The 25,601-nt window shown below is 40.4% G+C and overlaps 4 protein-coding genes across 6 annotated transcripts; 1 reads left to right on the top strand and 3 right to left on the bottom strand.

Annotated features, from left to right (window-relative positions):
* Window positions 1-1,828: 1,828 nt before the first annotated feature.
* LOC115568304 (uncharacterized) lies at window positions 1,829-7,002 on the bottom strand. Its single transcript, XM_030395473.1, has 9 exons — window positions 6,945-7,002; window positions 5,728-5,841; window positions 3,942-5,618; window positions 3,744-3,843; window positions 3,509-3,657; window positions 3,302-3,414; window positions 2,900-2,989; window positions 2,687-2,809; window positions 1,829-2,583 (listed from the first exon to the last, which is right to left on the bottom strand). Exons 1-9 carry the CDS (start codon window positions 6,997-6,999, stop codon window positions 2,386-2,388), a joined length of 2,619 nt encoding a protein of 872 aa, XP_030251333.1. The 5' UTR covers window positions 7,000-7,002; the 3' UTR covers window positions 1,829-2,385.
* A 770-nt stretch (window positions 7,003-7,772) lies between these two features.
* On the top strand, window positions 7,773-9,455 carry LOC115568305 (glutamine amidotransferase-like class 1 domain-containing protein 3A, mitochondrial). Its single transcript, XM_030395474.1, has 5 exons — window positions 7,773-7,880; window positions 8,237-8,350; window positions 8,509-8,680; window positions 8,789-8,990; window positions 9,083-9,455. Exons 2-5 carry the CDS (start codon window positions 8,243-8,245, stop codon window positions 9,273-9,275), a joined length of 675 nt encoding a protein of 224 aa, XP_030251334.1. The 5' UTR covers window positions 7,773-7,880; window positions 8,237-8,242; the 3' UTR covers window positions 9,276-9,455.
* Window positions 9,456-10,711: 1,256 nt separating this feature from the next.
* LOC115568483 (probable alpha-ketoglutarate-dependent hypophosphite dioxygenase) lies at window positions 10,712-14,204 on the bottom strand. 2 transcript variants are annotated; one of them, XM_030395792.1, is made up of 8 exons: window positions 14,023-14,204; window positions 13,456-13,632; window positions 13,157-13,328; window positions 11,829-12,051; window positions 11,651-11,742; window positions 11,374-11,513; window positions 11,166-11,270; window positions 10,712-11,075 (listed from the first exon to the last, which is right to left on the bottom strand). In XM_030395792.1, the coding sequence occupies exons 3-8, from the start codon at window positions 13,284-13,286 to the stop codon at window positions 10,998-11,000; spliced, it is 768 nt and encodes a 255-aa protein (XP_030251652.1). In that variant the 5' UTR covers window positions 13,287-13,328; window positions 13,456-13,632; window positions 14,023-14,204; the 3' UTR covers window positions 10,712-10,997. The 2 variants fall into 2 exon arrangements, with proteins under 2 accessions (XP_030251652.1, XP_030251651.1); XM_030395791.1 differs by lacking the exon at window positions 13,456-13,632 and having other exon boundaries at window positions 14,023-14,203.
* Window positions 14,205-16,191: 1,987 nt separating this feature from the next.
* Window positions 16,192-22,619, bottom strand: LOC115568254 (uncharacterized). Of its 2 annotated transcripts, none has more exons than XM_030395365.1 (7): window positions 22,334-22,619; window positions 18,955-19,105; window positions 18,377-18,520; window positions 18,055-18,183; window positions 17,726-17,968; window positions 17,335-17,460; window positions 16,192-16,925 (listed from the first exon to the last, which is right to left on the bottom strand). In XM_030395365.1, the coding sequence occupies exons 1-7, from the start codon at window positions 22,468-22,470 to the stop codon at window positions 16,698-16,700; spliced, it is 1,158 nt and encodes a 385-aa protein (XP_030251225.1). In that variant the 5' UTR covers window positions 22,471-22,619; the 3' UTR covers window positions 16,192-16,697. The 2 variants fall into 2 exon arrangements, with proteins under 2 accessions (XP_030251225.1, XP_030251224.1); XM_030395364.1 differs by having other exon boundaries at window positions 18,955-19,144; window positions 22,334-22,592.
* Window positions 22,620-25,601: the final 2,982 nt, after the last annotated feature.

Below are 25,601 nucleotides of genomic sequence, written 5' to 3'. Positions count from 1 at the left end.
CACAGGCGTGTACGGTAGGCCGAGGCATGATGGGTGCATCACTTCTTACCCTGATGTGATCCCATCAGTTTGGAACACGGTAAATCTAGACTCATCAGACCACATGACCTTTTTCCATCGCTGCAGAGGCCAATTGAAACTGATAAATAATGGTTTTCTTAAGGCTACACAGCTGTTTGGTCCCAATCCCTGGAGTTCTCTTCACATTGTGCCCATGAAAACTGCACTTACTTTCACTATCAAACATTGCCATGCGTTCTACTTGTTAGTTCTTTTACGACATGATTTCACCAACCGCTTAAGAGCACTGCCATCACGATCATTCAAGATTTTTTTCTGATCACATTTTTTCCTCGAAGATGACGCTTCACCACTATCCTTCCAGGTTTTTGATAACAAGTTGGACAGTTCTTAACCTGATTTTTAGTAGTTTCAGCAATCTTCCTTAGTTGTTTTCCATGACCACAGGATATGTCGTCAGACATGGTTGTTTAAGAAATGAGAAGCTACTCACTGCATCAGTTAGTTAGCTGTTGCCAGCTGAGACATATCAATCACAGCAGTAATCATCCAATGGAAGGCTCTTAACTTTTTGCTTTGTTAAATCCAGATGGTGACTGTTTTATTCAGCCAGAGAGTGTCGATTGGAAACATGAGAAACTAACTTATTCAGGGGCGGTTCTAGGGGGGGGGGGCCAACAGGGGCCAATGCCCCCGTAACTCTGAGTCTGGACCCCCCTGTGGCTCCCCTGACAGGGAGTCTGCATTAATAATACAATGACAGATTTCTTGCAATGATTTTGTTCTGAAGGGAAAGGCAGAAATAAAGTGTCTCAGCAGTTTACTACCCAATCAAAATTGTTGAAATTGTAAACACTGCTTTGTCTGAATGAGGGACTTATCCTTTTTTCCGGGTTGTGTGTGCCCCCTAACAAAAAAGCCGCCCCAAACCTGGCCCCCCTATTAAAACTGGTCTAGAACCGCCACTGAACTTATTTCACTGTGACCGAGAAGTGAATGACTAGGCAGCATGTCTCAAGGTGACCCTTCGAAATACTTCCCAAACTGCGCATCTTTACAGGGTTCCATGGGAAAAGAAAACCTGTACCAGTTTACTTAAAAACAAACTCATATAGGACTTTATAGGACTTTTTAATATCCTGTTGATCTTACATTTGGTCATTATTATCATTATTATGAGTTCACGGGCTGACCAAAGAATGACATTTTGACACTGATAACAGGCATACGATACTACCTCAAAACTGATATAGTGCACAATGGTTTGGAGCACAAGTGACATGGGCAAAAATAAGTTTTATACATCATCTTAAAGGTCTTGATGAGCTCTATCCAATGGTAAAAAATATGGTCCCAATAATAGTTATTTTTTTAAAATAAAGGCTGAAAACAAAAAGGTGTAAGTGAAAAACTCCAACTGAGTTTGGAGCGAAATAGGCGTAAGTGCACTGAGCTTGGCGCACAAAAGGCATAAGTGCAGGTCAAGTGCATTTACACCTTTAGTGCACTAAAGGATTCATACAAGTGTTGTTTTCAATCAAGTCATTACAATCATTGAAAAGTTTTTTTTAGCTCTCCTGTAAAATTTTTAAAATGTTATTTACGCCCCTTGTGCTCCAATAAACAACAAGGTGTCCAGCTTCACAAATTGACATTTTATCATGTAGAAACTTTTTTTTTAATAAATCTATGTTTTTTTTTAATGTGCTTCTCATTTTGGAAGAGTAATATAAACTTCATGTGGTTGTGCATCTGCTCCTTTCAACTGACTATTTATTTCACATAATATGCAGCTACAGTGCAATAAGTCAACTTTCATATTGGGCAGTTATTAAAAAAACTGTGGAAATCACATTCAATGATATATTAACAGCATTGTAGAAATAATTGTCATTTTAATGTATATTTTATCATGAAAAATATATAGAAAACAGGTACATATTAAAATACTGCAATATTCAGACAAAGAGGGCAGACAATGTAAAAAAAAAACCTCAATTTACAATATTTTACAATTTATAATTTACAATATATTGCACACAGCATGAAATATAAATTAATGTATACAGATAGTTATATCAAAAGTGATTACAGTGTTTTTAGTCTTATAGTCCTAGAGAAATTCCACACCATAATGTATATAAGGTTAACTCTTCCAAAAATAATTTTGATAAACAGACAAACATGCTGAAAACATCAAAACGTAAAGGGCTTGTGGGGTCGTCCTTACAAATGGTGGACCAAACACCAGTGTGGAAACTATCACATTTCCAACTGTGCATAGATATTTCATTGAACAATCGCCTTTAGTGTGTATCTGAATTGATGTTACATTCTGCAGCATTTTTAAACAGTACATTCATTCTATGACCCATTTCTGAGGACTGGACTCTGTTGAGGCGAAGCTGTGGATGGTGTTGTGTCTCCGCTTCCTCTTCCTGACTCTGATTCATCTGAATTTCTTTCCCTTTGGGTGTTTGGCGGATCGAGATTGTACTCAAAAGCAGGATTCGTCTGCCCCTGTCTGTGCCGCATCTGAACCTCCTCGAAGATTTGAAGAACCTTCAAGGCAAACAAACAAAAGCAGCAGGTTGAAGTGTAAGCACACACTGAACTGAAATTCTTTATTAAGAGCAAACAGAACAAGAAGAGATATTTATATTACCTTAGATTTAGGAATGAGACCCACTCTGAAGAATCCAATATGCCCTGTTTCGATCTTAGTGCAGTCGACCACAGTAGATGCGATGTTCTCAGGAGAGGCTCCATCACATAACACCCCATCAACCTAACCCAATAAAATGCACATGTAGTTTACAGCTAAAAATGAGAACACAAGTACCTCTTGTGTTTAATAAAACCGAAAAATTGTGCTCACCTTTTTGCCAAGTTTGGCATAAACTTGGTTGTGGTGAGTCGTGTCTGCCTCTCCTGTGGGGTTGGCTGAGGTTACAGCGATGGGCCCCACCTGCAAGACAAAAATTGGCTCATAATATTTATTTTAGCACAGCTGCTCTGTTGTCAGTACTGGTACTGGCTCAGGCATGTGTGAGCTGACCAATCGGAGCAGACTGGGTATTTAGGAGGGGGGTCTTAAAGAGACAGGAGCTAAAACAAAGCATTTCAGACAGGGGCCTGCCAGCTGGACAGTATAAGGAAACTGGTGTGTTTTTTGAGTATTAAAGCATTTAAACCTATAGCAGTAGGAGCACACACTTGTAAATGAAAATATGTCTCCTTTAGGTGATTTATTTAAGTGATTCATTTCCAGAGCCCTTACCTGATTAATGAGGTGTGTGGCCACAGAACAGTCTGGGTTTCTGATGGCAATGCTCTGTGGAGTCCCTATGTGTTTGGCAGCATCTCCTAAACCAAAGGTGTCCATCCACGGGCCTGTGGGAAGCCAAGAAATCAACATAATGCTCATGACACCCCATTCAAGCAACAGCAGGTACCAAAAAATATACATGCACAAATGCACACCCACCTCTGGGTATCACCATGCTAATGGAGGAGGGCCACGCAGCCTCCATGAAGTCCAGGAGCAGAGGGCTCAGCAGGTGTCGCACCGACTCTAGCTGCTTGATGGAGGAGATCCACAGGGACATGGGTCGGTCCTGCGCCTGCTTCTTCACCCTTGAACACATCAATAAGAGAGTGATGAGACTGAATCAATAAACAGATATTGATAAGGCTGTCAAGCTCTTGAAATGGAAACTTACTTGTAAGCTTTGACGACTGCTTCAGGCCTGTTGCAAGCTGCCACCAGCACATAGACAGTGTCGGTAGGCATTCCACATACACCACCATTTTTCATGATTTCTGCAGGTGCAAGAATAAGAAAAATGAAACTCACGTCTAGGATGAAAACATCTGGGTATTTTCTAAAATCGACATTGATTTCATTGACAGATTCTTACCTGCAATCTGCTGGACGGACGTGGCCTTGCGTGCAGGTAGGTGTGGACAGATATCTGCACCTCCCCCGACCCCACTCAGCTTTATCAGAGGTTTTCCTAAGGGGATCTGCGGGGACTGGAAGGTGCTGTTGAAAATGTGTGCCAGGAAGCAATAAAAACTAATGAGTCCAAAAATTATGGTGACTCCTATATCATAACCAAAAGGCAGGGCACCTACTGCATCCAGGAGGAAGCTGATAAGAATGAGCTGGAAGGTGAGGGCGTAAGCAAACCAGGCGACATTTAAAAACAGCGCCGCAACTGTCACTAGACCATTAAACAGCATGAAACTGATGATCCCGACAGCCACATCGAAGCTTCTGGTTTCCCCATAAAGGCCGCCGTATCGTGTCAGCCCCCACACCGTCCACATCACCCCGTAGAGAATAAAAACTGTGCTCTCAAAGGTTTTACCTCGGGCAAAAGCTACTGAGCCGCAGAGCAGCGTGAGTGCCCCTCCAGCCACCACCACCCAGGGCAGAATCAGCACAGACAGAGGATCTCTGCCACCCACTGTGGCTGTGATGGCAAAGGCAGCCAGCACACTGCAGGCATGGCCCAACACCTCTGCATCTGCATACTTGGAGTAACCCAGGTGAGGTGAATGGAGCTCTTTATCATGGGCTCTGAGGGTAAGACCCCGCATCCTGGTGACCAAAGCCTTAAAGTAACCCTGCCCTGTGGGAATCATTGTCTTGGACACCATATTGAATGTGGTGACTAAAAGCATGCCAGCAGAGACTACAAATATGGCTGCCTGTACACCCTGTGTGCCCCCTTGGAAGAAGCCTTGAGGCTGGGCTGCAATGGCAATGGAATAAGCTACAAAGAAAAGCTGGTAGAGCCCCTCCAGCAAGCTCTTCTGACAGCTGAACAGAGCCAGGATGAAGAAAAGCACAGAGAAGACGACAGGGAAGGGAACAGGGGAGTAAGGCTGAATGGAGTAGAACGACAGGAGAGCGCTGTAGCCTTCTGCAAACCTCAGCAGAGCAGTGAACCCATAAAAAGTGGCGGCTAGTGTGTCCATGGCCCGGTAGAAGAGGACACACATGCCGAGCTGGAAGACTCCAGCTGTCCACAGCCAGGGCACATGACCGACGAAGAGCTGGGGGACCACACCTAACAGAGGACAGGCTAGCACAGAGGCGGACAACAGGTTCATCACCAGACCTACCGACAGTGCATCAGTGCAGCCCTGATTCTGCTCTGCTCCCACCTCAGCTTTGGTCTTCAGGACTGTTCCTGGAGGCTCCACTTTGCCTCGAGTGATGGTGGACAGTAGGCGTCCAACACCAAAGTAAACACCCACCACACAGACAAGAAGGTAGTTGGCAGCTGTGGCAGACTGACCAAAACCTGCAGCAGACAAACCTGCGATTTGATGGGCACATGCTAAGCTAATGCCAACAGCTATGAGAGACAGAACTGCTTTCTTTACCAGGACCGCTACGCTGCCTATGATGAGCAGGGCTAAGGTGAATGCTGCCAGACCCGGGACCAGAGAGGCTCTCAGCTCTGTGGTCTGCAGCACACCCTGCCCCACCAGGATGTACACCAGACCTGAACCACACCACAGGGCAGAGACAGTGAGACACAGAGTGGAGAAGAGCTGGGCGTGGGACAGACTGCGACGGATACCTGCGAGACAAAGAGTAAACAGAGGAAAGGGATCAGGGGGAGGATTGAGATTTTTTTTTTTTTTACACACTTTAAACAAAACTTGTGACACACATTCATCAAAACCAACCTGCATAAGCTAAGAGGGCTGCAATGATGAGGAGCAGAACCCCCAGTGCAGTGTAGGGAATTAAGTGTCTTTCAGGTGAGCTGGCATAGTCGTTCACCAACAGCAGGAGAGAACCTACAAGTCAGACAAAACAAATATACATGACCACGCTACAACAGTTTCTTTATGAACATTTAGAAGATTACTTTTAAGATAGAAAGAGCAGGCGTCAGCCTCACATATGATGAACTGAGAAGTTTTCATCAAAAAAAGAAACACAAGTGCTTACGTCAGGCACTGGATCTTCATCGGGAATCACAACTAATTGACATTTTTTCATTTTTCATTTTTATACTCTGATGTGTCCAAACAAATAACAGTCTTTGGCACGAGTGTGCCTGAAGTAAGCCCATGTGCTGCCTCTTTCTTAGTTGATCAGTTTGACTTCAACTTGCATTCACACAGTATTGTCTCTTTAGTGTATTTAAGTAGGGACAATACATTTATCTGTAGTCCCTGGACCATGGTGTTAAAAAGACCACTTACTATGACAAAGCACGGAGAAAAAACAAAAACAAGCAGAACAAAACTTCCTTTTTTTTTAATTGCTGAAATGCATATGTTTTAATCATTAACTCTTATATTAATATTATTATTTTTATTATTATTATTATCATGGTGTTAAGTATTCTGTTTTAACTTCATCACATGATTACATGTTTTATTAAGCTTATTATTAATTTAATTAAAAAAAGTTTTTACACTTTCAAACACATATCACATGCTACTCAAAATTTGATACCATTATTATTATATCACTTTAATTCTCATATATATTTTCATGACATTTAATTATTAAGAAGAAAAGATCTGGGCTCTAATATTAGTGATCTGTCATTTTTTTGTATGTTTTTCCCAAACAAATTAGATAGATAAAATCAGATGATTAAAAATAAAAATAACATCATTTGGGAAAATTACAACGAACGTCAAATAATAACAAACAACACCCACAAAAAACAATTATAGAAATACACAAAAACATTTATAAAAGGAAAAAGAAAAAATACATTTTCAAGACGCTCTTGACACCAAAACGTAGGATTGAACTTTTTTTCTTTTCTTTTTAGGATAATCATGCTGAAATTATCAAACTAAAACATAAATAACAGCAGAAGGTAAAAGACAAAAATATGCATCTCAAAATATCGTAGCCGACACACGAAATTAAATCTTACCGCCAGAGATGCTCAGAATACCGACGGACACATGCAGAGACTGCAGCTGAGCCATAGCGGCAGGAGATATCTGAGGACGTGAGGCTGCGCTGGCTTTATACGGCTGCGTGTGACGTCAGCACGCAGGTGAAACCTGAGCCGAGAGGCTGAGATGTTGCTGCTGCTGCTGCACCCTCACTGGGGAAAACCGTCCAGCCCGTCACAGCAGGAAAGAAAAGGAGTTGTTAAAAGAATCTTGCACGTAAGCAGCGTGTCTGAGAAGTGACCTCCACTCCACGTCCACAGCCGATAATATACAGGCAGATATATTTCCTAGATTGTAATAAAATACACCTGATAAGACATATTTCTGTCGCAATTTAGTCTAAATATCAACGCTAATTGTTCTTGTGAAATGCTAACTAGGTTATACTTTAACTGTCTATTTCAATTCAATTTGAGTAACACATATTAAGTGATTTATCTAGTTTATATCTTCTATATCTTTTTCCTTCAACAGTGCTCCATTAAATGCAATGAATAAAAAATGACTGACATTTATATGATCATTTTTCAGTATTTATTCTAAATAATTGCATGTGTCTTTATCTGTCAAATTATTCCAAAAGGAAACAATGGGCCTGTAAATGTGTAACATAAAATAAAGAAGTCATTGAGGCCATATTTGCACATTTCCTCATTATGTCACGTCCATTGTTGAGTGATAACTAAATTACTGTGTGGAGTGACTCAGCGTTTCACCTCAACAGAGTTCCTGGTGACCGTTAAGGTGGATGATAATGATGTCAGCGTTTTTGGACAACAGGTTGTGGGTGGAGACAGAGAGGCAGGCAGGGCTATAAAAGAGTCTCAGAGCTCAGCAGGCACACCTCCACCTCTGCTGAGCAGCTCCATCACACACACACAGAGTCAAGCCAGGTGATCTACGCATACAAGGTGAGATCTGTCTGTTCTATTCTCTAAACTTATCTAATGCTTTTTCCTGATGCTTTAGGAACACATGTTGATTTTAGACACAAGTTCTGAGATGGACATGAGCAGACTATCAACACTTCCTGTAATTTCTCCTCACTGGTGTTGAATGTGTTACCTGGCAGCAGCTTCACTCCTCGCACTCCTCCGTCCCCTGGCACTGTAAATATTTAATGTTAACGTGTGCAACAGGAGCAGCGATCCACATATCTGATAAGGAAATGAATAGGGGGTAAACACCTCCTGATGTCAAATTGAAGAAAAGCTCTGTAACCGAGGAAACTGTAGGTAAACATATGTGCTTTATGCGTGTTTTGTAGGAAACCATGGTGAAGCGTGTCGCAGTTATTCTCGCAGGCTGTGGCGTCTATGACGGCACAGAGATCCACGAGGCCTCCGCCGTCCTTGTCCATCTGAGTCGTGCGGAAGCAAAGGTAAGAGAAGAAAACTTATTACAGAGTATTTACCTGATATTTGATGTCAAATATCTGGATCCAGACCCACATAGAGGGGTGTAGCAATACATCTGACCTAAACAAACAGTCCTAATAGCTACAGAGGTTGATCTGATACAGAAGCTTTCACATTTCAGGTGCAGATGTTTGCTCCGAATGCAGACCAGATGCATGTCGTGAACCACTGCGAGGGGAAACCCACAGAGGAGAAAAGAAACATCCTGCAGGAAAGCGCCCGCATCGCCAGGGGTGATGTGACTGATCTGGCCAAGTTAGACGTGTCAGCATTTGACGCCGCCATCATCCCAGGTTAGGATTCCTCCAGCCATAAGACTGAGTAAAATCTGCCACGTCTTTCTTTTTTTTCACCTCTGCTTTTGTGATAAGCTGAACAAATGCTTCGTGTGCTCCATTCAGGGGGCTTCGGTGTGGCGAAGAACCTGAGCGACTGGGCGGTGAAGAATAAGGACTGCACCATCCAGCCACAGCTGGAGAAGATCATCAAGGATTTCCACAAAGCCGGAAAGCCGCTGGGCATGTGCTGCATCTCCCCCGTCCTCGCTGCCAAAATCCTGCCCGGCTGCGAGGTCACCGTGGGACAGGACAAAGAGTGTGAAAAGTGTGTGAAACGGTCTCTAATCATCAGATGTTTGTCACTGTGAAGAAAATCTCAATCTGCAGCTCTAACTCCCGCTCTCTCTTCGTCTTCAGGTGGCCGTATGCTCAGACTGCAGGCGTCATGAAGGAGATGGGCTGCAAACATGTCAACACAGATGTGGACAAAGCACACGTTGATGTCAAAAACAAGCTGGTCACCACCTCTGCATTCATGTGCAATGCTCCCATCCACAAAGTCTTTGATGGAGTAGGAGTCATGGTCAAGGAGACACTGAAACTGGCTTAAGAAGTCTCTCATTTCATGCTGGGTGTTTGTATTTATTTACTTCAAGACAAAATGTCTGTGATTTCAATGTTTGGTGTTTATATCAAATTATGACGCTTCACAATCTCTCAGCATTCATCTGATGTTATATCCTCAATGTGTTATTTCAAGATTCAAATAAAAGTGTTCCTACAAATAATACTTTGGCTATTTTTTATTCCTCACCACAAAATAATTCTTACATATTTGTTTAATTTGTTGTCGGTATTTTTCATTTAATTTAATAAAAGACATATTAATGTAGAAAGCAGAATTTCAGTGAGATGAGTTGTAGTTTTTTGTCACTTGTTTTATTGGAAGATTTCTTTTTTTTGTATTCACTTATTTCTAGCAAAATGTAATTTTGAATTCATGTTTTCCGGTGTTTATGAAAAATAAAACAATGAAAATCATTTAAAAAATCCACAATATAATTACTGTGGCATAATATTCTCATACAATCATATGTACTGAATATTGGGTCTCCATCCAAAATGTAGGAGATTAAAAACATTTATCACACAGGGCAGATGATTTTTGAGTCCCCTGAAAGGTTCAATAGGCCAAATTCAAAATCCACAGGGCAATTAACACTTTTAGTCATACCAGATAACCCATGGTACTGTTAAAATTGATACTGAATCTTCCTACTTAAGATATCTGAATATCATACAGTACATTTTGCTTAATTTGGACAACTTTTGAGTGCAAGAAGACAAACTTCAAGTGGACAAACTTCAAGTGGGACAATGCTTTGGGTAAGAAATTGGACATCTGTCAAGTCCAGTCTAAATAACATATGAGTGAGTCATGAAACTAATACGTTAAAGTTTCGAGTCACTTTAATTACTCTTTTAACAGAAGATGTTTTACAGATTTCACACCACCCAGCTGACACCAGTGTTGTTAGTTGACAATATTTGGGTGAATGTAGATCGTGACACTGGGCGACAAATATTCAACATAATGTTATTGGTTTAAGTTGTGGTGTTAAGAATCCAAAATCCAGCATCTTCCAAATGTCTCATGCCGACGTCGGATTGATGTAACATTTAGTCGTGAGGTACGGTGACCCAAACCCAACATCATAATTAACATCCTCACAACGTGAAATTTTAACATTGTCAGATTTTGATATTTTGTTGATTTTAAGTCATGGTGCTCATTATCCAAAATTCAATCCAAAGTTGAAATTTGAAGTCGAGTTGACATTGAGTTTTGATACCAACCTAATTTTCTTTTTGGAGAAAGGGTAGTCTGTTTTTGTGCTCAAATTACAGAGGAGTTGGATTTTGAGTATCTTTTTGTACCAACCTTTAGATAATATTTCTATTTTTCTGTAGTGTACCAATACTAAATCTCTAAAAGCCCTGAATATTTTACATATTTTAAGTAAACCAGTGACCAGTGTCAGGTTATTTTAACAATTTATAGGCGGTTTAAACACAATCCAGTTAGATCTCCAAATGACACAACAAAATCTCAAAACATTCTGGACATTAAAACAACATTTTATTAATCAATCACTAATTCACAGGTGGGCTATATGAATATAATATAGTAAAAATAAGACAATAAACAACACATATATCTTAATAACTTATATCATGAATAAACAAAGAGTGTATATATGGTCTGAAGATGAGACATATCCCTGTAAAGGGTGTAAGTAACTGGGAAGTATGAAGGAAGTTCTCAGATGGTTTAATTGGAGAAATTGTTGAACTGATCCGTTCCACAGGCCAACTCTGCTGCATGGAACTTCCTCGGACGATCAGGATCCTATCAACAACAGAAATAATCAGGATTAATACCGTGAAATTATAACTGGCATTAAATAAAGCGATACATCTGTATTCCTGTTCGCCTCACCTCTATGGGATATGCACAGGTGGGAACATAACGGATCACAAAGCCACAGCGCCTCTTCTGGGATGTGTTGGCGTCACTGGCATGGACAAGAAGTCCGTCATGAATCTGTGAAAACAAATACATGATACTAATTAACTCACCCATTCTCACACTCACACCTGTTCTAAACAAAACATGTGACGTCTCCCAAAGGAGAAAATAAACTCACAGACATCTGCCCGGCTAACAGAGGGCATAGCACAGATTCATCAGCCTTCACGAGCTCGTCTGGGATCTCCTGGTTGACCGTCAGCATGTTTCCCGCGCGGATGGCTTGGCGATGGGGCAACATGCCAGCACAGTGGCTACCTGCAGGACAATGGAAAGTATATGTAAAAACACTCAATGGTGTTGTTGCTGGAGTAGAGGAAAAGCTTTTGATGTCTGCTTGTATTGAGCTAAGGTCCAACCAGGACAGTGACTGAAGGCTTGAGTAGCTGGGGTACCTGGGATGACCCGAAGGGCGCCGTTCTCCTCCAGTGAGTCATCGAAAGCGAGCCACACAGAGAGAACAGGGCCGCCATCAATACCCCAATACCTGAGAACAAAACAATTACACTCAGACAAAACAAAACAAAACAAAACATTGAAGTTTTTTTTTGTTCCTTTAGAGTGTAAATCTACCTCATATCCTGATGCCAGGCCACGTACGGTAGTCTGTTCTCTCCACTGCTACCATCAGGCTTGAGTGCCGGGTATTTACAGATGAAGCGGGAGTCCAGCAGGATGACGTCGGGGCCCAGGATGGCTTTGATCACTTGTAAGATTTGAGGGTGTTTGGTCAGATCGCTCACCCATGGATACTGAAGGTGAACATTGTGGAGGCTGTACTGGGTGTACTCCTCACCTAGAACATCCAAACACATAATAAACCATAATTTGATCCAGTTTCATGGAAAGATGGACACACTTCAAACAAGAAACAACATCCAAAAGGTAACGCTTTATGTAATTAAAAGGCGTTAGTGAATAGGTAATAAGGCCATCATTAGTAAAGGTGCAGTATGTAGGAACTGACCACCTGTTGATTTCATACTCAATCAACATATCACTAGAGTGACAGCTAAATGCTGCTAACTATAGCTGCCATTAGCTGTCTGGCTACCTGGTTAGCATGCTAACTTCAGTATATATCTTTGCAACAAAAGACATAGACATAACATCAAAACTATCATTGACATTCTGTTGATAACTTAAAGCGAAACTCTCGCCAAAAAGCAACCGAGGCTTTATTTGGGATTGAATATGAGTCAAACCTTCGTGTGAAAGCATAATTACGACGAAAGAGGCACTTTTAAGATTTACCATAGTTTCGGTTTTGGGCAAGTTAATTTTGAACGGGAGTGCATGGGGCAGGACATGCTAGCATCAAAATCGCTATTTTTAGAACACTAAGAAGGCTCGACACAACATGAAACTTTGCTCGTAGCATCACTAGGGTCTCTACTCATGAACATGAGCATTGAGAACATTGTTTGTGTACACAGAGTTTATGAAAAAGAAGGTTTTTGAACTACTCACTTTAGCTGCTGCGCTCCTGCGCGTCGCTGTCATGGCAGTCAAAAAGTGTCGATCCCAGAGTGCGACCTGACAGACAAGAGAGTAATGGTGAACCGCTCCTCGAGCGTGCCTGTCAGGTCGCACTCGGGGATCGACACTTTTTGCCTGCCATGACGGCAATGCGCAGGAGGTGCAGCAGCTAATGTGAGTAGTTACCTTTAGAAATCCCATACATTTCTAAAAATCCTTGAAGAATAGTACAGGAACAAAAATAATGCTCTCCTGCTGCTATATTCATTACTTGTGCACTGAATCCTCGGTTATTCACTCATTAAAAGCATCTTAAAAGGACTCTTATGAGGCCCTTATTATCTATTAACTAATGCTCATTAGCCTGTCTAATTGTTCACCCCTTCCCTCCTCATCCTCCTTACTCCTCCAGTGGCACTTACCAAATTCCCTCTCCAGCTCAGAAAAGGCGTTCTTGGCCTCCCTCAGCTCGATGTCACTCAACACAGGCAGCGCTGAGAGGAAGCCCTGCTGGTTGTAGGTGTCCTGCAGTTTAACCGTGGATGTAGACATCTCTATTGAATGATTCCTTGGGGCTTCTGCTTTGAGAATTGTCTGTTTGCGACGGAGGTGGAAGTTAGGGGGCAGAAATAAATACCCTCTAAGATTGTGTTTTCCATCTAGCTGAGCTTTAGTTGTATATGCAGACATAAAAAAAAAAAGAGAGAGAGCATGCCCTGACCTGATGGGGAAAACATCTGACCACATTTAGGTGGGTCGCACTGAACACCACCTTGTTCCACCTGCTCTATAAGACCAATATAACCCTGGTGACAACACCTCACTGCCTGTGTGAAGCAGTCTATCGTCCACGTTAAGAGTCTCTTTGTTAAGTTAGAAGATCTGCTGGAAAACAGGTCTAAAACAGGTCAGGAGAAGAGAATTTCTTTCATCACAATGGACAAAGCAAAGACGGAGAACTGTCCTGTAGCCTTCATGAACATGTGAAATATCAACATTCAACTTTTTTTTTTCTTCATATTTATAACATAAAAACCTCAAACCACAGTGAAGAAACAGTTATATTCTCCCAATCATAATCTACTTGATTAAGATAAAAATACACAACACAGTAATATGTGGGGAAAAAAATTCAGTTTTAAAACATAAGCAGTATTTAGACTTTGAACGAGTCCATTAGATGTTACGTCTACTGACACTTAGAGTTGGCATTAGTTGTTTGTATTTAGTCCTGTAAAAGCTCACAAGTCAAGTAACTATTGCATTAAGTAGTATATTTTCTCCATACCTGTCTGCTGTTAAATCTTCCTCTCCTCTCTCTGTGAGTCCTGGCTCTGGATACTGCTCAAGCTGTTCTCAGGTAGAGATTATATAGCCTACTGCACAGAGCACCTTCTCACTCCACTCCCTTTGTCTGTATCTTTTGATTCATCTGTCTCCTTAAATTACGGGATTTTACGTCTTTAAGGAAACTTGATTGAAAGACAACCCATGACTCAGTGATGGTCGCCACATGTACATTGGACACTTCTCATTTCTCTGGAAACGTCTTTCTTTGTTTCCTCTTCACTCACATGGTTTCCTCCCGCCTCTCCATAGACCATTGGAGGGAGTGAGTAGCATCATTGTCTTTGCCCAGGTGTGACCCTGGTATTTACAGCCATTTACTAAAGCAACCTGAAACCTATGTGGTCATCTTTTGTTATATCTCCTCAGAAATAACGTCATGCTTTACCACCAGGAAACAGAAAAGTCAGTGATTTATACTTGAGGGTTATTTTTGGTGCCATCTTTCAATTTGAAATGACTTCACAGCAGCTTGTTACTCAGTAACTCAACATTCCAGATCATCACAACCTCATAATCAACGTCTCTGTTCTTTGTCGGGAACTCAGGGAGTGAAGCAATGATGATTGATGCCTGGGTGTGTGAACAGGGCCGCTGAGAGGATTATTAACGGGAGGGGAAAATCTTGTCCTTGTTGTTGTGGACTTTACAGCATCATTGTAACTACTTTTCTTTATCTTATTTCCCATTGTGAATGCATAAAAGATTTGTTTGTGTCATTCTGTGTGAATTGAGTAAAAACAAAAGCGAACACAAAGTTAGGCACCTGAAAGGGGATGGAATGGGGAACCGAATGTTGCATTTTATTCAAATGGAAAGAAAAAGGCCCTGGGGATTATCAATATTTATATCGGCAAACTACTTCATTTGCGTTTAAGTTTTATTTTAGTTTTTTTAAATATCGGCAAGTTAGTTTCTTTTGTTAAGAATAGCTTTCACCAACCTTCACAGAGTAGCACAACGAAAATGTGCTCTAATGAAGATAAAGAATAATATATATTTGTAATATATATATATATAATAATATGATTTTTACAAGTTTTATATTTTCTAAGATGAACCGAGACTCAAGGTATCCAACATATTTGTTTCTGCATTTTTTTAAATCAAATAAAAACTTCAATAAATAAAATAACAAAACAAACAAATAAATAAATAGTAAAGTAAATACATATCTTTGGATCCTCTCCCTGCCTTAGGAAAACATAGTAGGTATCCCAACAAAATATCTCCTAACGAAAAATAACGAATAGTGAAAATAAACACAATGAAAAAATTTATAAATCTGGAATGAAAAAAACCAAAACGTTAATTTCCATTCCTAGAGCAACTATAACATAAAACACTTTTACCTTTCTGACCCCTTTTCACAACCAGAAGTTATAATGGACTTTATCAAAATGATACAGTCCATTAAAGCTTCTGGTTACTCATTACTGTGTGCTTTTATTTTGTTTTACAAATGCAAATACTTCCTTCCCTGAAAACTTTGTGAGAGAACCAAGGTTTTAAGGTTGCAAAAGAAAAAAGCCAGGTCCACATTTTCACTTCCTTCACAGCAACAGGGAACATGTGATATTATGGTATTGATTTTAGTCACCCAGCTGCTGAAACATGATGTCACTGTCACTTGAAACTGTGTGACCAAGGACACGAATGATAACAACAAATATAAATCACCTGCTACAGACAGTTTGTCTCGTGCTTTAATTCAAAAGGCAGGCTATTCATTTACAGCCTCTGAGAGGAACTGTTCTAGGATTCTGATAAAAATAGCAGGAAAACCCCTGCTCACCCACTGCTCACATCTCATTGTCTGATGTGTGTCAGTAGGTTCAGTTTAGATGTGGTGCAGTGACCCAGAAAAATAATGAGAAACATTAATGGAGGGACACCCACCCGAATACAACTTCCTTATCTGATCATCTGATGTCACTGCAAACACATTTTATTGTCTTTTATTGTGCGGTCAGCTGTTTAATAAGCCAAGGCTTAATGATAAGAAATTATTTTTCAGACTTCAAAGTAATACACCCCATAATAAAAAAAGAGTCAGCATTGATAAGCAGACAACTGTGGATAGTCTCAACAAAGCACAAGGACAATTAGCTCAGTTATAATCATGTATTTTATTATTTTGACTATTTATAGTTTTCTTACAAAGTAAACAAACTTTAGAGAAAGAGATATATTAAAGATCATATAAAAAGGATATATATCAGATATATTAAATTATATAAAGGTATGAAACGGCTTCTGTAACGTTACATACAGTAAAAACGCTGCAGACTATAATCTGCAATACAACTGTAACGGTTCTTTATTAAGAACAAGCTGAACCATAACAGAGCGCACAAGATGTTTGACTCCAGACTCGTCCACATGATATTTCCATCTGCATACTATTTCTGTCTGTTATGGGGATAAAAGTGCTCTTAGTGAGTTTGACGAGGTGCTAAAATTGAACGTAGAGTAAATTTTACTTGTGGTTTAGATTCACTGGAGCACCTCTGTTATGATGACGAGAGTAAAACTTGTTGTATGACCAGGTGGAAACATTTTAAAAAACATATTTACTGCGTCTGTAATAATGATTTTCTTGTTTTTCTCCAGCTCTCAGTCTGACTCTTTGTCCCTGTTTGGGTGCTTGGGGCAGAGTGGATGGTGCTGTTTCCTCTTCTCTCCACTTTGTGTTCTCTTGTCTCCCCCAGGTGGCTGCTGCTCGTTATTGCAGCGGTGTACGAGCACGGGGTCCTTGTTCTGAGGCGTTTTCTTCAACAGCAGCCGCTGCAGCATCTGTTTGTCGGATCGCTCCCGTCGGAAATCATCCTCGTAAACCTTGAGCTGTACAGTAAAACGGTAAAATCGGAAAAGAGAAAACATTAGAGGCTCATGGGAGATTCAGGGAGCAGCTCCAAGTGGATTAATTCCCACATTTAATCAAAACTGGTTCATTTAAACCCTTGAGGGCAGATGTGGAGCTGTGAAGTATCTCAAGATCTTTTTTTAATATTGATTTTATCATATAGTTGTTACAGTATGTTTAACCTAAGCATATTTAACTTCCTCTCCACCAATCCAACAAGGCATTGAGTCAACAAAATAACTGAAGTCTCAGTTGCTTAAGCACATAATTATTGTGTTTAAGTGTGTGTGTGTGTGTGTGTGTGTGTGTGTGTGTGTGTGTGTGTGTTTGTGTGTGTGTGTGTGTGCATGTGACTGTATGCACGTCCACAGACAACTAAAACAGTACCTGCTCCTGCAGTAGTGCCACCTGTTGGCGCATCTCCTCCCTCTTCTTCCTCAGCCTCCGGTTCTCCTGCAGTGTGTTCTTGTGGTCGTTGTGCTCCGTCTCATATTCTGCTTCATAAATCTGAGTCTGCTGACACAAGACATCAATATGGCAGTGAGCCGACATCAGAGCCATATCTTGTGTGATCTACAGATACTCCTTAATAAAAGACTGTGAACACAGTTCAGAGCAGCACAGAGCCACCACTTGGTGGTGCAGTTCACCGACTAACTCAAGTTTAAAAGCAGCAAGCGAATCTCTCCCTGGCAACAGTGAGTAGACATCAGTTCTGCTCAAATCAGAACAGAAATGGGAGCAGGTTTTTGATGCTGTGCTGAAGAGAGCAGCCCACCTGACATCTCAGCGCCTCCAGCTGCTCTTTTAGATCGTGCACTTCTTGTCGGGAGTCTCCCAGAGCTCCAGGTAGGGCACTGCTGCTCTGGCTCTTTCCCCGCCGCCCTGCCTCTGGGCCGGAAGGGGCTGGGAAAAAGGAGGATGAGGGGTTGTATCTGTGATCGGGCGACAGGTTGGGAGCACCAGGGGGATTACTGGAGGGGCACGACACAGGACCACGTATCACAGCGCTGAAGCTGCCCTTTAGAAAAGACACAAGACAAACTGATTAATGATACTGCATATCAGAGAATACTGACAGCAATGGAAAACTGAGAGGTGTGATACCTGTTTGGCAGGCGTGCAGTCTTTGTCTGGGTGGTGCATCCTGCTCTCCAGCAGTCTGATGTATTCCTGCAGCTCCTGGTTCTTCTTCAGCTCCTGCATCAACGCCTGCTCGTAGTACTCCTTTGCACTCTGCAACCCCAAATATAACAGTAAACCTCAAACATGTAAACCACCTGTAATATTTACCACCATCCACATCTGACTCACCACAACCCACAGTTTAGGAATCCCCCCCCCAAACTGTATCTACACCCACTTTTTAGGCCCTCGGTGCAGTGAACTGTGTGCCATATGCAGGCTTGAAATGTGGCCGTGTGTTTACCTGCTGGTGCTCAACTTTGAGAAGCAGCCTGCTGTTGAGCTGTTTGATGGCGGCGTTCTCCAGCTCCAAAGCCTCCAGCCTGTGCTGTAGACTGAACGTGGCACTGCGGTACACCTGGTCCCAGTCCTCATTCAGCTTCATCAGCTGTAAAACACCACCACCATCACCATCGTTATCATAACCGCGGCTTCTACTGCGGCCATCGATTCATGACATCGTTGCAGGCGTCATTCTAACCCTGTCTCCAAAACAAAGTAAGCATCAGGAAGTGAATTTAGGTCAGTGAGGTAAGACTTCTCCTTCCTCACTCTAAATGCATCCCAATTTAGAGAAGTTGAGAGAAACATTTTATCTATCCCTTTTTATGAAGCAGCCCCTGATTCAAAATCAAGAAGCAAAGGTTGCATAATTGTAAAAAATGTAACCTTATTGATCATTCTTCACAGCTTAGCAGCAGTTTTCACACGACGCCCACACTCCTCCTCTGGTTTTCAGAGAGAGCCGAATGTAATTGCCAACATCAGCAATACAAATGTGGACCTGTGGAGGATCTGCACCAGTTAAAGGTGATGCTGTACCTCTTTGTTCACCCTGCGCAGCTCAGTGTTCTTGTTGAGCAGCAGCAGTTTCTCCTGGTCAGTGGAGGTGACAGTCATGCTCTCGGTGATCAGGGTGACCTGCTCCTCCGTGGACAGCAGCCTGTCACCCACGGGACCCACATCCTCCGTCCTGCACACAAACACAGACACACACAGATACCACTCACACATGCACAGATAGGCAGAGAATATGTGCCATAAATAAAGTCACGATGAAGAACATTAGCAGAGGATTTCCATTAATAAGCAAACACATATGCGCACAAAAGAACGTCAGAGTACTTTTGAACACCCACTCGCACAGAGTGCACTTACAGAGAATCGAATCGGAGCTATTTTGCACACCCACGCACACACATGCATGCGCAGTCACATTATACACTCAAGACACGCGGACACACACACACACACACAGCGGTGCATCTTTCTGCACTCCTAGCCAATCAAAATCTCTGTTTACTATCAGATGTGTTTGCATATCAATAGCCTCTGGAAACAATGTGGGTGATGATCCCTGTAAAATGTTGATTTCTATTGGAGCACTTGGAGAAAAATATTTGCAAAGATTAATTAGTCAGACTAGCTTCCTTTCCAGCAGCTCTGCTGTGAGGTCTCGTCTAAAAGGAATATGTGACAGGGAGGCTGCCGAGATCTAAAGCCCAGGGGGGATCTGCTCCGAGAAGAACACACAGCTCCTCGTGTAGCCCCCAGGGCTTCTCCACACAAACACGGTGTAGAACCGCTGTAACCTTGAGAGCTAAATACTATAAAGGCTGAGAATCTGCGATCACCTCTCATCCCCCTTAAGGCTAAACTCCCCCCACAAACATACAGCTTTCATCCACTTACACTGCTATGTCCTGCTATGTGCACACTTTTATAGAGTTGTGCTGTCAGGTCGAGGTGTTGCAAATGGGAAGATGCACTGCCCAAATGACAAACAATTGGCTGAAAGGACACGGATGTATGAAGAAAACTTTGTACCATCCAGTTTAGCAGTTTTCACAGCACATAGTCGCTTGTGAGATTATGTGAATTTGAAAATAATGAATACGAGACTTTGCTCCCTCAAGCTTAAATAATAGTTTTGGGGAAGTATGCTTATGTGAGTTTTTTTTGCCAAGAGGTAAAAGTGAAGATTGACTCCACAAACACAAAAAAAAGAAAAGAAAAAATCCCTCAAAAAGTTGTGAATTTACAGAGGATTATGTGTGGGACTATTTCCTGCCCGGAACAATGATTTACTGGCGTCTTTGCTGGCTGACTGTTTTCTTTCTTTCTTTCTTTCCTTCTTTTTTTTGTCAATTAGTTCTCAATGAGGTGCTCATAGGTGAGTTTTGCTACCTTTGGCCAGAGCCAGGCTAGTTGTTTCTCCCTGTTTCCAGTCTTTATGCTTAACTAAGCTGTAGCGTCACATCATTTATTTACACTCATGAGAATAATATCTGCACCGTTAAGTTTAGCAGTTTTCACAACCTGAAGTCACTTGTGAGACCATTAAACATGAAAATAAGGAATGACTTCGCTCTCTCAAGCTTAAAGAAGTTTGTGGGGAAATATGATTATGTGTGTTTTTTTTTTTTTGAAGATTGACTCCACTCTCCTGTACGACAACAGCCAGCAGTCAAACTGGCTCAAACAAAAACTAAAAATCCCCCCACAAGTTGTGGATTTACAGGGGATTATGTGTGGGACTATTTGACTATTTCCTGGCAGGGGGCTTTTTTTTTCTTTTTTCTCTTTTTAAAAATAAGTAATATGTTGGTAATTAGTCACAATTGCTGGTACTGTAGGTGGATTTTGCTACCTTTGGCCAGAGCCAGGCTAATTGTTTATCCTTGTTCCAGTCTTGAAGCTAAGCTAAGCTAACCGGCTCACATTTTGTATATACAGTTATGAGAGTAGTATCAGTCTTTCAATCAAACTATCAGCAAGAATCTGCTGGAATTATATATATATATATATATATATATATATATATATATATATATATATATATATATATATATATATATATATATATACATATATATATACATATATATATTATAATATCCAAAAATGCCTATTATATCTATATTATAAAAGGTGATAATATAGATATAAGTGATGATCTCAATAATATGAATCTATTTCCAAATGATACACTGCAGTTTGTGTGAGCGTCACATGGCCTCATCAGATAATATAAAAATGGGTAAATACATGAAAGGAAACTTTACCCGGAGTCAAAATATTTGTCTAAATATACACTCTGTACCATCTGTCAGTCCTCTGGGCTCCGCAGGGCAGGAGACTGTGTGTGAAGGCTGTTTGAGGCCACTAATGAGTGAATCATCCACACAAAAAAAAACACTTCTGCAGTTTTGAAAGTGTAGGATGAAGGCAGAAGCAGAATTTTAGTGGCCAGTATGAGCACAAAATGCTAACATGCCCATGTCCAATACTCTGGCTTGGCAAGTCAGCACTGTGTATTCAGCCATCCTGTTGGGACCACACCATGCTCCATCTCTCACTGATCCGGAGCCCTTTTCTCTTTCAACTTCTCTGACAGCCGATACACAGTGTCTGACCCAGTTTCACAAAGTTTTCAATCGTAAGCCGCCTTGGAAGGACACCAAAATGCCACTGCTTCCCGCAGCAGTATGCTAATTCACTGTCATATTGTATAATAAAGAGGGAGATAATATCTTTCCTTCTCGCTGGTGGCAACTCTGACAAATATCACTCTAGATTTGTCTGTGTGCAACCGGTCGATGGCCGCAGTCTAATCCCCCCACAGAGGAGAAGTGTGGACTTTCAACATGGTTATTTTTAAGGCAGACTAATCACATCTGTAGGTAGTGTTGTCACGGCATTTACCAAGTGTGCCCACACTAAGCACCATGACTGTTTAAAAGGGCCGACCAAAGTCAATATCAGGTTGGTGTGTTGACAATATTGAACTTTACAATATTTTTTTACAGTATGATGGAGGTTGAATGTTGTGAAATAATGAACTGAGGCCTACGTACATAGACATGACCTCATGGGAAACTCCGCAGTCAGTTTTTATTCTTCCTCTGAACTGAAATTCTTTATTTAAATCTAAACAAAAATGTCGATGAGAAGCAGAATGTATCTGTTTCAAACTGTTTCTAGAATTTAATCTGACAATAGTTTAAGTTAAACCTTCAAAAATCCAATAAATACTACCTCATGATTTACTGTTTAATGTTTAAATTCTGTTGACACTGAATCAGAGAGATGTTGGTTCAAGGCTTTAGGTGGTGGATTTTCAGATTAAGCTGTCTAGTGTTCCTGTTTTTGTGTCCACCATTGTATATAGAAATGTGGAACATACAGTACACGTACGTACCATATTTCTTGTGTTGATTTGTGTTCCTGTTGGTTCTGAGGGAGGCTGCTGTCACACTTCGGTGAGGTGTCTTTCTGCGTTCCTGCTGCTGATGAGAGCGGTGAAGAAGACGACAAAGACGGCACATCTCCATCCATGATAGATCCAATCTTTAAATCTTCATAAAGTGTGGAAGGAAATTAAAAAGCCGCTACACACAAGGGGCCCAGTTTCTCCCTAATAAGTCTCCGCCAGCATGTGGTGGAAAGTAAATAGTGTCGTTTTGATACATAGCAAAAGAGGAAGTAGCTGAGACCCGGAGCCACATGATGCAAAGTTGTGAGAATAGGAAGTGACACTGACAACTGCTTTATGTTAAAGAGGGTCAGTCCCTCTGTGGTGATTTGTGTAAATGTCTTGTACTTTACGCAGCCTGATTGTACAGTACTCAAATTGTTTACTCAATTGACTCATTCATTTTTTCTGGAAAATCTGGAAACTCCACTCAGTGTGTGTTTACGCTTATGAGTGCATTTTAGGAGACTGGGCAGATAATACTATGAAACTTCTCTATTTGATTACTTAGAAATAATTATAGTTCATTTGTATCAGAAATTGCGTGAAGTATTATGTTTAAATATGCAAATTATGTTATCTGGTTAAAAAGTAGATTATTTTGCGCAAATTTCCAGAACAGAACTCTGACTACTGGGTAAAGCCAGGTTCAAAATTACAACAGTACATAATGTTAACACATTAGAGTTGAAGGTTTTTACTGTGGGGATTCTGGATATCTCTTTTCATCAATCCATAAATCAGAAAATACTGTCAAGAGACATATAAAAATCTATTTTTGTCATATTTTTAGGAATGAGATGTTAATATAAATCTGGCTGTGAATGATATGTAATATGAGCTGCACCTCTGTGAGAATAAAAACTGGAATAAAACTGGAAAGCGTGGGTTATGTTAGTGCTACTGAAGTGGAGATCTCTGGCACTGTGAATTAGGTATCCTTAAATAAAAAAGTAAACATTGTAAAACTAATAGATATCAATATAAACGGTCCCAGTTGTTTAGCTACATTTATTATTATATTTTTTGTGTTTTTATGTGTAAATATGCAAATAGTGTTATCTGGTTAAAAAATAACTCATTCCAGAACAGACATCTGAACAACTGGATAAAGCCAAGTTTAAAATGTTTGGTTCATTTTGATGACATGTTAAATTTAAAGGTTTTATTCAGAGCGGAGTGTGGATATACCTTTTTATCAGTCAATAAATCAGAGAATACTATCTATTACTATAGTAATACTAATACTAATACTAATACTATACTATTTGTTTGTAAAAATTGTTATATGAATCAGGCTATGAATGATATAAAGTACAAATTGTGGTGGTTGTTAGTGCTACTGAAGTGGAGATTTCTGGCACAGAATATGATAAACCACTAATTTTTTGAGACTGTGAACAGTATTACGATCCCAAAGGGCTAAAAAATTGACTGCCAGTTATGTATCCTTAAATTGTATCAATTTTTTTGGACATAAAATAATGAAATGGTAAAATATTAACTCTTATCTATCACCAAGAAACACTCCATTAAGTTATTTATGATAATTTTTGTATCACAAGTTTTCTGATCATGTTCAAATATGCGAATAAGGCTTTCTAATTAAATAAACATTAATTTGCAAAACACTCCAGTAAAATAGTCTGAAGCTAAATAAACACAGACAGTAAGTGTTTTGTTTTGCTTTCCAATATTCCACTGGAAGAGGGGCATGTTCTGGAGCAGAATAGCCCACAATCTCATAATTGAGGGAAAAATGTTCTCAGCTGCGGTTTCTCCCTTAAAGGAGCAATTCATGAATTAGTTAATAGAGGGAGATCTGAATAGATATGCATAATTTCTGCTTGATTATACATTGCAGGACACGTGATTGATAATAATGGCGAAGCATACATTTATTCATGACAAATAATGATAGGGTCAGGCGGATTGCATTCACAAGTCTGCTCATTACTGGGATTGAGGTAAGGGAGCTGCGGCAGGTAAATTGGGAAATCACATGTTCATCCAATGGACCATCAGGTAAATTAAAGGATTTTTGTTAATTATGTTTCTTTAGTCAGGCTAAGCTGTCTTTTATTATCGCTAACAAAACGATTTTGCCGACCTCGTTTGGTACACGTTCTCCTCCACTGATGGTTGTAATAAAGAGTTGCCTGAGAACAGGTTTGACTAAGAGGTAAAAGGTAAAATAAAATAAAAAATCTTCTGCACCTTTATCAGTGAGACTTTTCAGCATCACAACGCTCCCTACACTGAGTATTACCTGCAGGCAATGTTCTGTTTAGTCAAGTCAGCTCTATTTATCTTGCTCAATATCACAAACACAGCTTTGCCTCAGGGTGGCTCGACAGCGTACAGATGAAATAAGATAAAAACAGAAAAAGTATTTTTTTTTTTTTTTTTATGTTGATGCTTAAATATTAAAGATGAAAATGTACCCTCAAACAATTAAACTAGCCAGGTACATAGACATAATTGTTGTATTAATTAAATTTTTTTCATATATATATACTGGACAAAGTCCTGTTATATTCAAAATGTTTGGCAAGTCAATACTTAAATCTACAGCCATACTAGCAGCTCTATAATGTTGAACTGAGGAAAAAAATGTACAATGAACTAAAAGGTAACGTCAGAATGTTAACAGACTCTGCTGACATCCTGCTGTTTGGCAGGTACTATGTTTATCATGTTTACCATCTTAGTTTAGGGTTAAAAAAACCCAATATTTGCTAAATATAGCAATAGCATATACATACAAAGTACAGCAGAGGTGAATGTCTTTAGTTTCATTAACCAACGCAGAAGTCTAATTCTCATTTTTGGGCTTATGATGGTGTTCGATGATCGCCAAGGTGACTAAAATTCCTCTTGCGCAATAACAAAAATGTCCACACACCAAAGTTCATGGCGATCCATACAGTAGTTTCACTGAAAAAAACACAAATGTGAACATTACACTGGTGCTGGAGGAAAAGTCAGGTAAAAATCCATTAGTATTCATCCTCTGAGCGCCATCTGGACCCAATTTCATGGCAATTCATCCAATAGTTGGCGAGATAATTCAGGCTGGACAAAACTGGTGGACGAAAAGGCCAACACTGCCACATGGAGCCATTTCAACCAACTAACTGACTGACTAACTGACTAACCATGTCGTTTTTTGATTCATAAAGGAAAAGATAGGATAGTAGTCACAAATAAATTG

This window comes from Sparus aurata, chromosome 18 (assembly GCF_900880675.1).
Source record: "Sparus aurata chromosome 18, fSpaAur1.1, whole genome shotgun sequence".
Classification (NCBI taxonomy): Eukaryota; Metazoa; Chordata; class Actinopteri; order Spariformes; family Sparidae; genus Sparus; species Sparus aurata.
The sequence above is the reverse complement of the archived record's forward strand: the minus strand, read 5'-3'. Positions and strand labels throughout refer to the sequence as shown.

Bases quoted from the DNA above. Each gene is read 5' to 3' on its own strand.
- LOC115568304 (XM_030395473.1), bottom strand. From the start codon at position 6,999: ATGGCTCAGCTGCAGTCTCTGCATGTGTCCGTCGGTATTCTGAGCATC. The intron at 5,842-6,944 runs GTAAGATTTAAT...TCTGACTTGTAG, and splicing joins TATTCTGAGCATCTCTGGCG to GTTCTCTCCTGCTGTTGGTG. The intron at 2,990-3,301 runs GTAAGGGCTCTG...TTTGTCTTGCAG, and splicing joins CCACACACCTCATTAATCAG to GTGGGGCCCATCGCTGTAAC.
- LOC115568305 (XM_030395474.1), top strand. From the start codon at position 8,243: ATGGTGAAGCGTGTCGCAGTTATTCTCGCAGGCTGTGGCGTCTATGAC. The intron at 8,351-8,508 runs GTAAGAGAAGAA...TTCACATTTCAG, and splicing joins TGAGTCGTGCGGAAGCAAAG to GTGCAGATGTTTGCTCCGAA. The intron at 8,681-8,788 runs GTTAGGATTCCT...TGCTCCATTCAG, and splicing joins TGACGCCGCCATCATCCCAG to GGGGCTTCGGTGTGGCGAAG.
- LOC115568483 (XM_030395792.1), bottom strand. From the start codon at position 13,286: ATGTCTACATCCACGGTTAAACTGCAGGACACCTACAACCAGCAGGGC. The intron at 11,514-11,650 runs GTACCCCAGCTA...ATTGTCCTGCAG, and splicing joins CGCCCTTCGGGTCATCCCAG to GTAGCCACTGTGCTGGCATG. The intron at 11,076-11,165 runs GTGAGGCGAACA...TGTTGTTGATAG, and splicing joins CCTGTGCATATCCCATAGAG to GATCCTGATCGTCCGAGGAA.
- LOC115568254 (XM_030395364.1), bottom strand. From the start codon at position 22,470: ATGGATGGAGATGTGCCGTCTTTGTCGTCTTCTTCACCGCTCTCATCA. The intron at 19,145-22,333 runs GTACGTACGTGT...CTATCTGTGCAT, and splicing joins AAATCAACACAAGAAATATG to GTGTGAGTGGTATCTGTGTG. The intron at 18,184-18,376 runs GTAAACACACGG...TTGGGGTTGCAG, and splicing joins TCAAAGTTGAGCACCAGCAG to AGTGCAAAGGAGTACTACGA.